Raw genomic sequence first — 18,105 nt, forward strand, 5'->3', positions numbered from 1 at the left:
AAAAAAAAACAGAATAACTGAAACAGTCTTGTACAAATAAAGATCTTCTGGAGGTATCTCCATCCCTGATCTCAAGTTGTACTGTAGAGCAGTAATAAAAAACTGCATGGTACTGGCATAGAAACAGACTGGTGGATCAATGGAATCAAATAGAAGACCCAAAAATAAACCCACACACCTACGGAAATTTAATTTTTGACAAAGAAGCCAAAACCATACAATAGGAAAAAAACGATAGCATCTTCAACAAATGGTGGTGGTCTGACCAGATATCTACATGCAGATTTAGAATTTAGAAAGTCAAAATGCATCAAATCGGTAATGATGGTTTTCCCCTCCACAATTATTTTTGACTACATCTAGTTCCTTTGTTCTCTCTCTCTCTCTCTCTCTCTCTCTCTCTCTCTCTCATTCTCCCTCTCTTCTTCTCTCCCTCTCCAGAACCTTCTAATGTGGGCTGTATTTAGAAATGATGAGGGAACATTCAGGTATCCTTCTTCAGGATTCTGACATGTTCTTCCTTCTCCAGCCCATCTAGAGCTATTGCCAGACACGTGGCCATGGTCAAGTGCATCTCACCTCAATTCTGGACACTCCAAGGAGAATAACTCACAAACACCCTTATAGATTCTGGTCAGGAATAGTATATTAGTTACACCATGCCTGAAAGATTCCTTTTTGGCTTACAGTTCAGAGGGTACAGTCCATCATGTGGAAAAGCATGGCAGCTGAAGTGGATCAGATAGTCTGTGCAAGCTTATAGTTAAGGCTTCTCACACGGTACCAACCAGGGCCCCTGCCCTCAGTGACCCACCTCCACCAGTCATATCCCTTATACCAAAAGTTCCATGACTTCCCAGAATAGTGCCACCAACTAGGGAGAAATGTTTAAACATGAGCCTGTTGGGGGACACTTGACATTCAAACTAAGCAGGGCACGAATGGGTCGTTGTCACTGTGTGCAGTGGGTCCATCTGGTTCCACGGTGGATCACTCTCACTTTCAGGACCCCATCTGAGGCCTTCACATGTCACTATTTATTAACAGGAACACATCAACATTAGTCACTGAGGCAAGCACTTAAGGATGAAAATTGAATGCAGTGATGTAATTTACAAAATGAGGTCTTTTATTTCTGTTTATTTTATCCTCTCTCTGGCTCTGTTTTTAAACAGTCTTCATGTATTTGATTAATGTTGTTTCTTTTCTGTGTCATTCGCTTGATCGTGCTCGGTACTAAATGAATGTTTTTATCACTTTGTCATTGTAGAGAAAGAACTGCAATTTGTTAGCCGAGAAATAGAATCATCTGACTTTAGCCTGTGGATTGCAATGGAACCACCATTTGGTACCAGGAGTTTGCTGGTCAAACTTCTCATCCTCCAACCGTAGCATTGCTGGGGTGCACCTTTTAACAAGAGATGTGTTAACTTGCTATGGGAGGACAGGGGCCTGAATGCTTAACAGTTTTAGTTAGAACTTCCAGAAAAAAAAATCTAAAAATTATTTTTACATTTAAACTGAGAGAAACCATCATGTGAAAGTTTGCAAATTCTATGAAAGAATTCTTTCTTCATGATAATAAATATTTTCTAATCATTTATTTTATGATGAAACTAACAAGCTGTTTCTCTATTCTAGTTAGGCACACAGTTGATTTTATAGTTTTACCTGTAAAGTGTAAATAAGCAAATAAATCAAATAACTATAACAAAAAACCCTGAGAAATAGTGGCTTGCCACAGAAATTTAGATGTGCTGTTGTATTGAGAGGATAAACACTAGCTTGCAGACAACAAGCCTCAGCAGAACAGATGCAGAACTCTCTGGGCACATGCCTTGCAAATAGGAGCCCAGTCCAGGAGCTCAGTGAGTGGCTGTTCATGTTTAACTTCCGTTTGAATGATGACATTCTGTTAGGACCTAACAGGTGGTTGGGTTGGTGTGGGTCTGTGGAAGTAGGGTGGAAGTGTCACTGAAGGCTCAGCATCTCAACCTACATCAAATAAGACCAGCCTTGTATGCCAGCTGGCTACTGTGAAATGTAGTCCCCCTGCCTACCCACGGCAACTGAGAGACATGACAGGGCAAAGGCTTCTCCATCTTGTCTCAGCTGGAGCCTTCTTTGGTTTAACCTAAACTGACCCCCACACACACCTCTGCTACCCACGCCGTGAAAAGGCCAGTGGTAAAGAACCCAACACTGTCCTAGAACTCCAGGTTGAAATGCCCCAGCTATCAAGGCTAGTCCCCACTTTGTTTTCTATCAGGTTCATTGTGTTGAGGCCTTTGATCCACTTGGACTTGAGTTTTGTGCAGGGTGATAAGTAAGTATCTATTTGCATTCTTCTACATGTAGACATCCAATTAGACCAGCACCGTTTGTTGAAGATGCTGTCTTTTTTTTCCAGTGTATATATCTGGCCTTTTATAAAAAATCAGGTGTCCATATGTTTGGATTTATAGCTGGGTCTTCAATGCATTTCCATTGATTTTTTTTTCATGCCTGTTTTTATTTCAGTGCCACGCAATTTTTATTACTATTGCTCTGTAGCACAACTTGAAATCAGGGATTTAGATACCTCCAGCATTTCTTTTATTGTACAGGATTTTTTCAGCTATCATGGGTTTTTTGTTTTTCCAAATTGTGTTGGAATTTTTATGGGAACTGCATTGAATCTGTAGATTGTTTTTGGTAGAATGGCCATTTTTACTGTGTTAATCCACACTGATCCATGAACATGGGACATTTTTCTATCTTCTGATGTCTTCCTCAGTTTCTTTCTTCAAAGACTTGAAGTTCTTGTCATATAGGTCTTTCACTTGTTTGAATAGCATTGCTCCCAAAATATTTTATATTATTTGAGTCTATTGTGAAAGGTGTTGTTTCCCTGATTTCTTTCTCTGTCTGTCATTTGTATATAGGAGGACTACTGATTTTGTTGTTATTGTTGTTGTTAATCTTGTATCCAGCCACTTCTCTGAAAGTGTTTATCAGCTTCATCAGCTGTAGGAGTTCCCTGGTAGAATTTTAGGGTCATTTATGTATGCTATTATATCATCTGCAAATAATGAGACTTGATTTCCTTCTTTCTAGTTTGTATCTCCTTGATTGCCTTCAGTTGTCTTATTGCTTTAGCTAAAACTTCAAGTACTATATTGAATAGATATGGAAATAGTGGACAACCTTGTCTTGTTCCTGATTTTAGTAGAATTTCTTTTAAGTTTCTCTCTATTTAATTTGATGTTGGCTTAAACTTGCTGTAAATTGCCTTTATTATGTTTAGGTATGTCCCTTGTGTCCCTAATATCTCCAGAATTTTATCATGAAGGGTTGTTGGATTTTGTCAAAGGCCTTTTCTACATTAATTAGATGATCATGTGGTTTTTTTTTTTTCTTTCAGTTTGTTTATATGGTGGATTACATTTACTGATTTTTGTATACTGAACCATCCCTTAATTTCTGGGATGAAGCCTACTTGATCATGGTGGATGGTATTTTTGATGTCTTCTTTGATTTGGTTAGCAAGTATTTTATTTAGTTTTTTTGCATCTGTATTCATAAGGGAGATTGGTCTGTAATTCTCTTTCTTTGTTGAGCCTTTATGTGGTTTGGATATCAGGGTAACTGTGGCCTCATAAAATGAATTTGGCAATGTCCCTTCTGTTTCTCTTTTGTGGAATAATTTAAGGAGTATTAGCATTAACTCTTTAAAAGTCTGGTAGAATTCTGTGCTGAAATCATCTGGTCCTGGCCTTTTTTGGTTGGGACATTTTTAATGACTTCTTCTATTTCACTAGGGGTTGTAAGTCTATTTAAATTGTTCATCTGATTTTTAATCTAACTTTGGTGTTACCTATTTAGAAAATTATCCATTTCTTTTAGATTTTCTTATTTGATGGAGTACAGGTTTTTAAAGTCTATTCTTATGATTCTCTGGATTTTCTCAATGTCTATTGTTATGGTCCCCTTTTCATTCCTGATTTTGTTAATTTAGATATTCTCTCTGTGTCTTGTAGTTAGTTTGGATAAGGGTTTGTCTATCATGAACACATTGATACAAGAGATGACTTTCTGAACAGTACGCCGATAGTGTAGGTACTAAGATCAAAATTAATAAATGGAACCTCATAAAATTAAAAAGCTTCTGTAAGGCAAAAGACACGGTCAATGGACAAAGTAGCAGCCTACAGAATGAGAAAAGATTTTTACTAATTCCACATCTGATAGAGGACTAATTTCCAAAGTATATAAGAACTCAAGAAAATAGACATGAAAAAAAATCAAATAATCCAATTTAAAAATGGGGTACAGATCTAAACAGAAAATTCTCAACAGAGGAATGTCAAATGACTGAGGCTTCCAGTAGCAGGACCAGGTTGCATTCAATTGAGTGGTGCCCAAGGGGGTCCCATGGAAATCTCCAGACAACCCAGGCTGATGCTAAGACAAAAGGATTTGGAGAGGAATTTTAATTTAGAACATGGCTGCTCTGAAAAGAGATCATATTCAAAGACCTTCTAGGTCTTTGTGATTCTGCTGGAATGCAGACACACCTTTAATCCAGGAGACACAGCCAAGCAGATCTGAGTTCAAGACCACCCTGATATAAAGCAAGTATCGGGTAAAGAAAAGCTTAGGTCCAGGAGTCCCAAACAAAGAAGGTAAAGTTAGTTTGTAGAAGGAAGCACCCATGTTTGAAAGTGATGTCTCACTGAATGTGAGGTTTTGTTTTTCTTTTTTCTTGTGGGGACCATTTAAGACAAGGTTTCTTGGTGTAGCCTTGGCTGTCCTGAAACTTGTAAACCAGGCTGGCCTTGAACTCAGATTTGCCTGTTTCTGCCTCCTCAGTGCTGGGATTAGTGGTGTATGCCACCATGCCCAACTTAAAAAAAAAGAAAAAATCTGTTTCTCAATAAAAGAAAAAAATTAATAATAAAAGAAATGCCCCAGCTAACTCAATGTTTTTAGCTTGTGTTAAACTGCTTGCTTGTTTTACCACCCCTGCAACTAAAAACCAAGAAGTAGTTTTTTGTTTGTTTGTTTGTTTTTCTGTTCTTTGCTTTTAAAAGCTCCCTGTAAAATGCATTCAAGGCCACTCTGTGAGAAGTGTTCCTCTCCAGGCAGTTCCCAGCAGGCTTAGTATAGACTGAATTCCGACTTCAGTCGAGCTGAGTGGTCTTTAGGTCTGTAACGTGTAACAGGAGACAGGCTCATCCTTCATGACAGTTCAGAAGATTTCCCCGGCCTGGAGAAAGACCTCCATAGCATAGACACATTAGGGAAGGAGGCACACTGGCAAACCCTGCTGGGTGGAGACTCAGAAGATGTCACCCAGTCTAGGCTGGACCAACTGAGTCCTTCTAAGAGCAGATCATTTTCCAACGAGCTCACAAAGAATCAGAGCATCCTAAGTTGTCAGAATGACCAGCAGCTCTCACAGGACTCTAGAATAAGTCAGCCCTTCTGTTCATGGGCATTTAACATGAAAGAAGCAAAGAACAGAGTGCCCAGCTCTGGATTTAAGAATGAAAACTGTCCTCAGAGGCCTTCTGCTGAGGAGAAGGCCACTGGTCCCTGTGAGACAAACAGGAAACCCTTTCTTGTGGCCATATCCGACACTCCTGATGTGCAGTGAGCAGGGATTTCAATCTGTCATTACTCTAAAAAAAGAAGTATGCCATTAAATAGGTCTTGAAGGCCTGTACTTAAGTAAGGTGGGTTATAATTTCCTTTCCTTTGTGGCCAAAGTCCTGGCGACTCCTATCCCAGGCCTCCTGGCCAGGGTTCTGTCTGCACTGGTTGTTTTCATTGCCAAGTTTTAGGTCAGTGGGACTGGAAATTCACATTTTGGTTCGCAAGCTAACTGAGTTTATTTTGTATGATGGCTGGTTTATAGTATCATCCTAGTTGGATTAAGAAATACCTAGGTATTAAACAAGCAAATCTCCAAGTGTGTCTGTGAAAGGGTTTCCAGAGGCAGGTCTGAGGGCTCTAAGCTAAATCTGTGCATTAATCCTTTGATGAGTTCGTAACATGATGGTGTTACTGGGAGGTGGAGAAAGCCAGGGGGTGGGGCCTACTGTGGGGGTGGGAAGAGTACTACCCTTGGGCTAATACCTCACCATGACACGGTCCCAGGTCGCCAGCGTTTCTTTACATACTGCCTGCCGAGAAGTGAAGAACAGCCTCTACCACACGCTCCTACAACCATTATGCTCTGCAGGAGCCCGCATCGCTCATGTAAACTCTTGTTGTCCATAGTAATGGTGTTACTATGGACACAGAAGTAAGCCACATGCTTTGCTTCTCACGTGCTTTTAAAACATATACTGTCTTTGACTCTATGGTGAAAGTTAACCCTTAGCTGATGAAGCAGTTATCTTTACAATGTTTGCTTTTTGTCTCTGCTCAAAACTCATGTCCCAGAACACACTTCTTATGGTTTCACCCTTCACCCACATAACTGCCTCTGGCCATGTATGGCTCTTGTACAGGACTAGGAAAAGTGAGATCTCTAAGTTGGCCCCCGTCACACAAGCCACACTTGAAGTACACTCACACTTGCAGTCAGTGACAACCATGAGGGCAAGTCTGCATTGCAAAAGAGCAGCACTCTCCTATTCAGGTACTTCAGAGCTGATGGGAGGCCCCGAGGAGGGACGCGCTGTGGACCCAGTGTGTGGTAGAACCAGTGCTGTCATGGTTGTGGGTTTGCCCAGTGAGGCTGGTGGAGTAGCGTGGGGGTCAAGGGAGGATCCCTGGTGAGGGCGCATCGCTAAGGCAGCTAGGCGTAAAGCTGAAGAGGCGTCCAGTGTGGACCACAGTTGGTAGCGCAACTGGACCCAAGAATTTGCCAGGACTACAGGAGTGCTGCTGCTTTGCCAGCAATGCCTGGTGACGAGAGATGGGGAAGGCAGATGAACCCGCCATGCTGGAGCCCAAGGAACAGGGTCTTCCAGTCCAGAATGTCGTGTGGGCGTCAGCCGTGACCATTAGTACACACTTCCTTCACAGCCAGAAGCCTGCTGTGAGGCCTGTGGTCGTTTCTTTAGAAGCAAGCTCCCGAGCTGTACCCCTGATGCAGAAAGCTCGTGTTGCATTGCTTAACCTCTGTGGAAACCTGACTCTCCCAGGAGCCAAATCCGTGACTTAGTTTTTCCTTAGACTCCCTGAGCAACGTGGCCCTGTCAAAGGCCATAGTGAAACATTTAGGACGTATGGAATTGTTTTGTAAAATGTTTTAAATATTATGATTTTGCATGATTAATCTGTCTTTTCTTACATGAAAATACTTGGTACATAAGTATTTGCATCAGACATCTATATATGTATGTATATGTGTATATATAATCTTTCTTTGAGAAATTTAAACTATGGAAGAGAAAATTACATTGGAAACAAAGTTGAAATTGAACTGTGTGATAATCCTTTAATGTCTTATTTTTGGGATAATTCTTGGGTTTATCTGAGAAGGTGATAGTGGTCAGCTCCCTCTGATGAGATTTTGGGGAAACCATAGGTTGTAACTTTGAGTTATGCCTTAGTATTAAAGACAAACTCATTCCCTATGCTGATTTATGGTAGATGCGTACCTAGGACCATCATAACAGGTGCTGGGGCTACACCACAGGTGTCCTTCAAGTGAAGGGGCCAAGTACAGAATAGGCAAGTAAGGATTTAGAGTTAAAGATGAGGTGGGAAAGAGAGAGAGAGAATGAGTATGTGCGTGTCACTGAGAAAACCTCAGGGATGAGAAGGATTCTGGCCAAACCAACCTAACAAGATTGGGAGGTGGGGGGCAGACACCACCCTGGAGCTGTAGAAAGGTGAATCAGATACGCAGGGTGAGCAAGCTTGAGGTGGGCATTATGGCTAATCTAGCCTGGCAGAGGCCTTGCTTGGGCTGAATTTGAAGTAAATATTCACAGGTGGGCTCTGAGGTAGGTTCAGGAGATTGACTACAATTTAGCCAAGCAGAGAAGCTTTGTCAAAGGGCTTTTCCACTGTGTGGAAGTCTTCAAGATCATCCCGGGAAAGGGCATGGTAATGAAAAGCATGGTTCTAAGAAGCAGGCTGTCCGAGTAGATAGAAGATGGAGAACCTTTCGGAGAAGTGAAGTGTTTCTTGTGACACTGACTGTTGTCAAACACATCTTTGCCGCCAGGCTTGTGTTTTCTTCCTTCGGTCGTTTTTACCCTTGCAGGCTTTCTAAGATTCCCAAACTCCACGGAAATGTTTCCCCTTTAGCTAATATATGAAATTATGCACATAGATTTTATTTTCTCAGTTGCCAGATACATGTGTAAGCCACACTGCTAGTAGGCGTGCATTCTAAATGAGATAAAGGCTACACTTTTCCTGTATAAATTATATGTAATGTGTTTTATATACTGTGTTGTGTTCTACAAACCCGGGAAATTCTGGGACCTAGGGGTGCATAGCCACAGCAAATGTAAAAGATGGGACCACATCATTGGGCTCCCAGAGGGCTCTCCCACTTCCTCTCTTCCCTTGGCACACACAGGGGCATGAAATCTTTGCAGCAATCATGTGGGACCCAAGGTCAGCGCAGAAACCAAGGTATACCCTGTGGTCCTTAGGGCGCCATCGAGGTCTGAATAACAAACATCTCTCTCCCAGGCTCTGCAAGGACCCCGACCTTGATTCTGCCAACTTGGGACGCTCCTAGAACTTTGAATCGGCTCATGTGATTTTTATATGTTGGGAATTGGTCTGGGATCTTCTACTGCATGCGTGTCTTGTTTGGGGATCCCAGTAGGGATGGTAGCTCATTCTTTGTCACATTTATTTGTGTCCTTACCTGCTAGTAAAGAGCTTGTGCCGTTCACACTTTTGGATTTATATTGAGCAGTGTAATTCTCGCAATCTGTTCTCCCTCTGTTCTGTCTGGGTCCTGAGATAGAGCCAACCCACAAGCAAGTGGCCACAGTTGTGTTATTTCTGTCTAAATCAGGAGGTTTTTAACATGCCAGCATAATGTATGACAATAGCAGAGGTTTTTTTTTTTTTTTATCATGTTTTGAGTTTTCCTTCTTGATTTCAATGGGATCTAAGACCTTGTAATATAGTGATATCAAAATTTGCCAAGTATTTTCTATCACAGAAATCTTTTTATTAATATCATTAAGATTTTGTTCAAGGTTTTTTAGCAATACTTGTGAGAGCCGTGTTCTCCTTCCTGTGGTGGTTGAATGAGAAAGGCCCTCATAGGCTCATATGTTTGAACACTTGGTCCCAAGTTGGTGAAAGTGTTTGGAAGGTTTAGGAGCTGTGGCTTTGTTAGAGGGGATATGTTACTTGGGTCAGGGGACGGAGGCTTTCAAAAAGCCCACTCCATTCCCAGATAGCTCTCTCTGCTTTGGGATTGTGTCTCAAGATGTGAGCCCTCAGCTACTGCTCCAGTGCCCAACTGCCTCACTGGTGCCGTGCTCCCTGACATGATGGTCATGGACTCTAACCATCTGGAGCTGTGAACCACAGATTCTTATGTAAACTGCCTTGGTCATTGTATCATATCATAACATTATAAAAGTAGCAGGACAACTCCCTTGTCACGTTTCAGAGTGAAGAACAAGCTGTGGGTCACTGTCTTTTCTTAGTAATATTAATGCAAGATGAACAGTGGCTCTGGGTTTTTTTAAGAATTCACAGAAGAACCTAGATTTGGTATTCTTTTTCACTTTATGTGTATGGATGTTTTGCTTTTACATGTCTGTGTACCACTTGCATGCAATTTGTGTGGAGGCCAGAAGAGGACACTGAACCCCCTGAAACCGGATTTACAGACAGTTGTGAGCTGCCATGTGGGTGTTGGGAAGCTGAACCCTAGGTCCTTGGAAGAACAGTCGGTGCTCTTAACCACTGAGCCATCTCTCCATCACCGTCACTTCTTTAATTTTTAAGAAGAATGTGAAACTAGTAAGGTTTTGTATTTCTTCATCTGTTTGGTAAATTGTTGAATTCCTTCTCTGAATTCTCCATTTCTTGCGGATAGTCTAGCCTGTATGGTATAGTTCAAAGCATCCATCTGTTAGTTTGTTGGCATGAATGATGTCACCACACGTTCTTGACATGTGTGCCTTTTGCCAACTGTATCTTTCCCTTCCCTCCTTGCCAAATCTCCCCAGCTATCAGTCCAGGTTTTTCCTTAAAATGACAGTGATTGTTGATTTTTTTTTTTCTCTTTGCTGTTCCTCTGTTTTCCTTCTAATTTTAATTTGTTTTTTGCTTGCTTGCTTGCATGGTTTATTTATTATTTTGTGGTCAGATCTCACTTTTTATCTCAAGCTGGTCTAGAATTCCAGAATACTACCCATTCTCCTGCCTTAGCTTCTCAGGTGCTGGGACTATAGAGATTTGTACCACACCAATGTAGAAACAGCCATATAGGTAAGGGTGTGTGTGTGTGTTGTTCATTTTGCTTTTCAGTGCTAATTAACACAGCTGTCCTTTATATCAGCAAACACTTCAGCACTGAGCTATATCTTCATTCACAGTCTTGTATCCCTAAACCTCTACCTACTTGAGATAAATGCTTATTATTGATTTTCTTTCTTGTTGATATAGTTAACATATACCCCTAAGGATTTAGTGGCAGCCTATACATTTAGAGATGTCATAATTTAAGCTTAAGATAAGTTTTCCTCATATAAAACAATACATGCTCAGTACTCTAAACATGGAGGTCAGATGGGCACAGCAAAAACCGAGCAGTGTGGACTCACCTCACCACAGGGGACTTGGCAGGCCTGGGTTAACAGTGATTTTTTTTTTTAATTTCTTTTCAATAGCACACATACATTTATTTGAAAAATTATAGTAACTACATCATTTGAGAGCTGTTTTGCTAATACCACCTTTTAAATTTAGTACTTTATAGTATTTTTAAAATAGCAGATCAATACTGCAATTGTTCTTTTGTTTCTGCCTTTGGTTTTGTTTTGTTTTTTTTGAGACAAGGTTTCTCTGTGTGTAGCCTTGGCTGTGCTGGACTCACTTTGTAGGCCAGGCGGGGCTTGAACTCAGAGATCCTCCTGCCTCTATGTCCCCAAGTTCTGGGATTAAAGACATGCAACACAATGCCTGGCTTATGGTATGACTACTTGAAAAAGAAAGGAACCGCAGAGAACAAAGTTGGCAATTAACTTAGTCCTGAAGGAGGCTTCCACAGGGGAGGTACCCACAAATAGCCCAGAGATAACTGAGGAGTCGGGCCTTCCTCCAGGTGGCCTTCCTCCGAGGTAAAATATCAGTGAATTCTGTTCTCCAAAATTAATGACATTAAATATTTTTAGGACACCAGTAAGAATACTTTGGGCACATGAATATTTAATGGTCAGAATTCAAAGATACTTGGAATCAGCATTGGTTTGTCTGTCAAACTTAGCAGGCCCCTAGTTTCAATTCATACTTGCAAATGAGATGAAAAAGTACTAGATTCGGGGCTGGAGAGATGGCTCAGAGATTAAGAGCACTGTCTGCTCTCCCAGAGGTCCTGAGTTCAATTCCCAGCACCCACATGGTGGCTCACAGCCATCTATAGTGAGATCTGGCGCCCTCTTCTGGCCTGCAGGTGTCCATGCATCGGAACATTGTATGCATAATAAAGAAATAAATCTTTAAGAAAGTACTAGAGTCAAAAGTATACCAGTTATTAAGGAAAGCAATTTGTGAGCTAGACCGTAATCTAATGTCACGGTCTTATGAGGGATAGTTTTGGTCTCTTGTCAAGTTCGAGGTAGCAGTAGGTTTCATAGATACACTTGCTAAGCGCATCAGGAGAAAACTGAGAGCTCTCATTCAAAAACAGCTGTGGAATTGCTCACCATTCCCACAACAGTGTAATTCCACAGTGACACAAAGCTGAGGGCTGATGCATGTCAGGTGAGAGAGACAAGGGTTCATGCTCACTAAAAGGCATATCTTGTGTATTTTCAAGGTGGATTCAGCGTGCTGTAACTGCTTAAGCATCTCAGTGGGAGTTAGCGGTATGGAAGGACTCTAGTATGCAGATGGAGAAGGGACCCTGCCAGGTAGTTTTCTGTGGGGTCAGCAAGCAGCACTTTAGTTAATCCAGGTTTCTCAAGAGTGCACAACTCAGAAATCTCAAACGAGAACTTCCTAAAAATCAGAATTATCTGAAAACCAAAGCACAGGCCAGCTTTGCAGTTGTAGGTCCATTCAAGGAGGGCCCAGAGTTACCTGTGATGGGAAGGAGGCGTTGTACCTTTGGCCTGTGTACCCCGGGACCTTCAAAAGTGTGAATGCATGAGTGATGGAGGGCAGGATTTTGTGTTACATTGTTCAGTTTCCTTATGTGCTCTCAAGGCTCTCTGCATACACTGAGTCTGCCCTATGCTGTCCAGCCTTGCGTATGTTAATGACAATACACACGCTCCCAGCTGACCCCAGGTGCGGTATTTCTTCCCCTGCCAATCAATCTGTGAAGGGCTGTGTCGGCGGCTCCTGAGATAGTGCTGTGTGTCTCAGGGGTGGGTTGCTCAGTGCCTGCAGTCAACTCTAAATGTCTACAGCATACACATTCTGAAAGCAGATGGCTAGAGACACACTGGAGACTGGAGCAAGAGCTCAGATTTAAAGCCAGCCTGGTCTGGGCTGTATAGGAAGCTCCTAGCTCAAGAAAAATAAGTAACTAAAAATAGTTCCTAAGCTTTTATTCCAGGGCCATGGGAGATTAAATTTTGTACCAATAAAACAACAATTATATCCCTAAAAAACCACATTAGCTGTCCTGATTGTAACAGCTGTGTGCATATCCGTGCAAAGCAGGAGTGGTCAAGCCAAGCTTCAGGTGGTATGACTTGGGGTAAAACGGAGAATCCCTCAAATAAATTGTTGAAGTTCCTCTTAAACAGTAAAACTATAAGAACCCTGATGGAGAGTGTATTTAGTCAAGTGTGGCTGTTACGGCTCTAGCATCCTAAAAATTAGTGTATTTGAATTTTTTTAAACAGATGTGGATCTTCATGATCAACCAAAAAGAAGACGAATTAGAAAGCGCAAATCAAAGAAAAAAATTAAAAACCCCAATGATGTTATTCTAAAGCAAGCAGAATTAGAGCAACAGCCAGGGCTCTTCCAAGAGAAGGTGCACCCCCAGCATACAGATGCCCCCACAATGAGCAAAAATAAAAGAAAGAAGCTGAAAAAGAAGCTGCAGCTTAGGAGGAAGAAAGCAGCTGGCTTAGTCGTGAAGGCCTCTGGGGTCGCTTTCACGTACCAGCCCGAGAGCCCCGGGGAGGCAGGTGTGGATGGTGCTGCAGAAGAAGAGGAAGGAGATGATCAAGAGAGCGCAGGTGCAGACACCACCCAGGAAGACGCTGAACTTGCCAACAGCAAGGCAGACAATGTCTTGAGTTTTCTGAAGTCAACACAAGAAATTTATTTTTATGATGGTAAGTGTCTCTAGCCCTGTTTTCCTTTGAATAATGGAAGCATCTACTTAGTGTTTGGAAAAATAACCATTGTAGTAAAATACTTAAATTGTTATGGTATAAAACATTTTAAAGTCTTAGTTATTTTCTCATCGCTCTGATAAAATACCTGAGAAAAACAGCATAAGGAGGAAAGGGCTTATTGGGTTTTACTGTACGTATTATTTAAAATATACTGAAGAAAGTTCACTGTGGTGGAATCCAACCCAGTCCACAATGGACTTGCACAGAGGCCCATCTCATGGGTGGTTCCAGCTGACAATTGGGAATAACCATCACAGTATTCCAAGTAAATACTAAGTGTCAAATCAAAACCCAGAATATCACAGTTTTCTCTAGCATGTGGCTATATTAGCCCACAGAGCCTACATGTTATTCTCCTGTACCTTGTGGGAAATAACACCCAGTGAAGCTGGGACTCTGGCTGTGAAGCCAGGGCTCCCGCCATGAAGTTGGGGCTCCAAGTATGGACTGGGCTCACGATCTTCTCTAAAGTCAGATTCTGGGTTATGTTGGCGCTTAAGGCTATGTTTCTAAATGAAGCTTGATCCAGCTGGCAGCTTTGAATGGCTGCTCATTTTTTAAATCTGCTAGAGAAGTAAAAGAGCCGCAGCTCTCTCCTTGAGGCTTACTTACTTGTATTTTTCATATGTAACTTACTGGTTAGAGGCTTCAGTAAGCATTTTTAATTATGTATATTTATAAGGGATCTGAGAAAATAAAGATTTATTCTTGTGGCTGACAATTGTTCATTTTCATAATGTTTTATTAGCAACTGACCAGAAAGAGCAAGGTCCAGTCAGGATCCACCACGACCACAGTGAGAACAAGATGTGGTTTCAGTGCGCTCTCCCGCTTGGATGACACCGCTGGGGGAAGCGAGGGGAAGGTCTTGGGCTTAGTAGTTGCACATTTCAGCCAGAGAGTAAATGTTCTTACTACTGAGACGTGTGTAAGAAAGTGAGAAACAACTGTTTAAACACTAATGTCAAACTGGTACTATGATTTGGAGGTGAAGTGCTCCCGACACAGCAAAAGCTCTAACACACCAGTGACTGCAGTGCAGGAAGAGGCCAGACAGAGCAGGAGCTGTTTCTAGAGATGATGCTGAGCTTTTCAAAGCGTTAAAGGATATAACATACTCCAGCAGGCCTGTCAAGAAAAGCATTTAATTAGGGCTGGCTTATGGGTTCAGAGGTTTACTCCATTGTCATGGTGGGAAGCCTGGCGACATGCAGGCAGACATGGTGCTGGAGTCACAGAGAGTTCTACATCAGCACAAGTGAGTGCCACAGTGGGCATGGCTTGAGAGTTTGATACTTTAAAGCCCACGCCCAGTGACACACTTCCTCCAACAAGGCCACACCTACTCCAGAAAGGCTCCATTTCATAATAGTGCTACTCTCTGGTGACCGAGCATCCAAATCTGTGAGCCTGTGGCAGCCATTTCTGTTCAAATCGCCACAGGAGCCATACAGCATCACATGGAAGCACCTTGTCAACCACAGAGAGCTGGTGACCAAGAAAACTGTCATGACCACCGTGCATACCACCGTGGGATTGTGTCCATTGCAAAAAGATTGAAACCATGACCAATACAGGGAACCAACACTAAGATCATCATGGTGTAAGTGAAACAAGCCAGACTCCAATGTACAGACACTGTCATTGTTTCTCTCATAATGGAAATATGTAGAAGAATTTGATCCAACAATATGGCCACTCTGGCAAGGGATCACATCCAAAGACCTAGGTCTGTGTGATCTGGCTAGAAATAGACATGCCCTTGTATACACCTTTAATCCTTCTGGCCGGGATACACATCTTTAATCCCTCTGGTGGGAATTTAGTAACAGCTTTAATCCTAAACAGTGACATCTAATTGAGGGACAGACAAAGTGACAACTCACAGAAAGATTTAAAAAAGTGAGTCAGAAAAGAATAGGCCCAGCGTTCATGAGAGCAGACAGGAAAGAAAAGAGCAGCAGAGAGACAGAGAGCAGGAGAGTTCATAGAGACAGTACAGTAGAGTTTGGGAATAAAGTACAGTTCCATGCATTTTGATTCATTTAAGTAGTTGAGTTCGTGCATTTCAGTTCATGCAGTTCATTTTTTTCGAAGCAGAGCAATTCAGTGAGAAGCAGAGAGAAGCCAATTTGAATTAGTCAGCTTGGAGAAGAATTTGAGCTTAGAACAGTTGAGTTGAACCAGCCAGCCAGTGTTCAAAAGAGCAAGAAAGGGAAAGTTTGTTCAGCAGTAAGTCTCAGAGACAGAAAAAAGTCTAGGCCTAGATCAGTACACAGAGGCTAGAAGCTGAAGCCTTCATGGTCAGGGCTTGCAGATTAGATTACAAGAAAGCTAGAAGCTTCCAAGCCTAAGAATCATTAGATGGAAACACTCTGAGCTCTGCTCAAGCCATATGTTCATGAAGCTTGGATATGGCTCTTATCTCATCCCCTCATCTAAGGAAATAAAAAACATTTACAGGAAAATAAATGTTAATTTACGTGTGTGTGTGTGTGTGTGTGTGTGTGTGTATGCGCGCACGCACGCACGTGTAGGACATAGAAGTAGAAAGGGGACCATAAGATGGAGGAAGTGATCCAATAAAGTGGAGAGAGAGGGACAACAGAGGGAGTGGAAAACATGTGACATGAAAGCAGAAGGAGGGACTGCTTAGGGAGCAGAAAGAGTGGTGATAGTGGCGAGCAAAGACAGTGGTGGGGCAGGAACCAGCTGTGTGTTGGAAAATGAAAACATCACAGTGAAATACAGTCTTTTGTATGCTAACTAAAAGTAATAAGTAAACAAATGAAAGTTAAAAAGGTCTTTAAAAGAAGAAAAGACCTATTATTTTTCCAAGACAGACACCTAGACCAGTGGACCTTCAGGAGAACAAACCAAGCTGGCCCCGAGCATAGGTTTTCTTGATTTTTGCTAAACACCTGAACTCTTACTATTGACGTTTTTAAAGACCCACAGCATGACTTTGAGCTTAGTTTCCTTGTCTGGCTTTTCCTGCTGTTGTCAATGACTCAGAGCATTGTGTTATGCTTGGAAGGTGTTTAAAAGGCCAGACACATACACAGGCCAGCTTTCCAGTGTCATTTGAATGGTGGCAATCTGTTGTTGTCCTTCTTCCAGGAGTTCTAGTCCAGTTCTGTCCTGGGGGCTTGTTATATTTCGCACACCTCGAGTGGAGTGTGTATTTGGGGACCCTTAAGGGAGTGGGAGTTGAAACTGAGACACTGGGTGACTTCTTTCAGATACGTCCAAAGACCTGGATCCAGCTGTGTGCGCAGAGAGTGCTGAAGAGCTGCTTCACGCCCTAGAGTCTGGGCGCTTGCCTCCTGCAGATGTGCTCATTCTGGATCACCTGAAATCCCTGCTGCTTCTGCAGGACACAGAGAGGCTGGAGAGCGCCCTGAAGATGTTCCCAGAGCATTGTCTGATGCCTCCAGGTAAGGGCCGCAGTGTCTACTCAAGGATTCCTCTGATCTGAGTGCAAAACAGTATGCATGAGACCTACAAGAACAGAACCTATAGAGAAAGGGGCCTCATGTGCTTCTGGTTATGATAAAAAGATGTCTCATAATATATACAAAAACATGTATGCCATCTAGTATTTGGCCTTTGGGTTATCAGTTTTGGGGGCCACTTGCCCTACTTTTAATTGGAAAGAAATCATTTTTTTCCTCTTTTCTTCTCTGCCAACTTGGTAGAGGGTAAAGTTTTCTGTCTCTCAGAGATCTGGTGCCTTATTAAAAACTCACCGTTGGAACAGTTAGGAAGAGGATTGAATTACTGTGGTGATCTTTCTGTTTTTCATTTCTCCGATCTTACTCGGTTACCCACTGTATACAAACTGTAGTCTGTGGGTATCAGGCCTGGTGCGTGGCCCTGTTGGGGCCCAAGGTTTGTTCAGAAGAGATGGAGGAGTATGAGGGGCAGTGGTCACCTAGATGGGGCTGAGGGGAGGAGAGAGGACAGAAGCTTCACTGTGACAGGTGAATGAGGAATCATAGGAGATATGAGCAGACATGACCTGCAAGAGGACAGGCCACAGAAAAACTGGGAGAAGAAACTGGAGGTGGCAGTGGAGCCAAAGCTCAAGAATAAGGGGTGCCCACAGGGGATAGAGTGTGCATATGGGAAGAGGAGGGGCTTCATATGCTGCCATGAAAGCCAGGGCCACCACCTAACAGGCCAGCAATTAGCGGTCCACTTTCATGCCATCTGAACAAAGTATTTGACATCTACAATAAGGTTTTATGCCAAACTGCAAGAAGGTTTAAGGAAAAACTTTCAAGGAAGTTATGGCAATGGCTCGGTGGGTGTGGGTGTGAGACATATGTGAAGGCAGGGGAGCCCGGATGTGGATCTCCAGCCCCCGCCTGGAAGGGCAGGAGTGAGTCCGTGTCCCTGTCTCTCTTGCACTGCCACACAGACACACACAGAGGTCCCAGATGCTTGGGCAGCTGGCTCTCCAAATGACGAGCTTGCGTTTCCGCCAGAGGCTGATCTCAAAGGAGTAAGCTGGGAAACCCCAGAGGGAAGCACCCGAGTCTTCCCGAGGCTTCTGCCTGTGCACATGTGGGTACAGACACACCAGAGCACACCAAAGCAC

The 18,105-nt window shown here is 42.6% G+C and overlaps 1 protein-coding gene across 1 annotated transcript in view; it reads left to right on the plus strand.

Moving 5' to 3' along the window:
- The window catches only part of Erich1 (glutamate rich 1), a 60,083-nt gene that overhangs the window by 38,872 nt on the left and 3,106 nt on the right, over window positions 1–18,105 (plus strand). The window contains exons 4-5 of the mRNA XM_055608392.1: window positions 12,999–13,439; window positions 16,745–16,939. Of these exons, the coding sequence (XP_055464367.1) occupies window positions 12,999–13,439; window positions 16,745–16,939 (636 nt within the window). The remainder of the gene's footprint in view (window positions 1–12,998; window positions 13,440–16,744; window positions 16,940–18,105) is intronic.

This window comes from Psammomys obesus, unplaced genomic scaffold (assembly GCF_907164565.1).
Source record: "Psammomys obesus unplaced genomic scaffold, mPsaObe1.curated_primary_1811, whole genome shotgun sequence".
In the NCBI taxonomy this organism is placed as follows: Eukaryota; Metazoa; Chordata; class Mammalia; order Rodentia; family Muridae; genus Psammomys; species Psammomys obesus.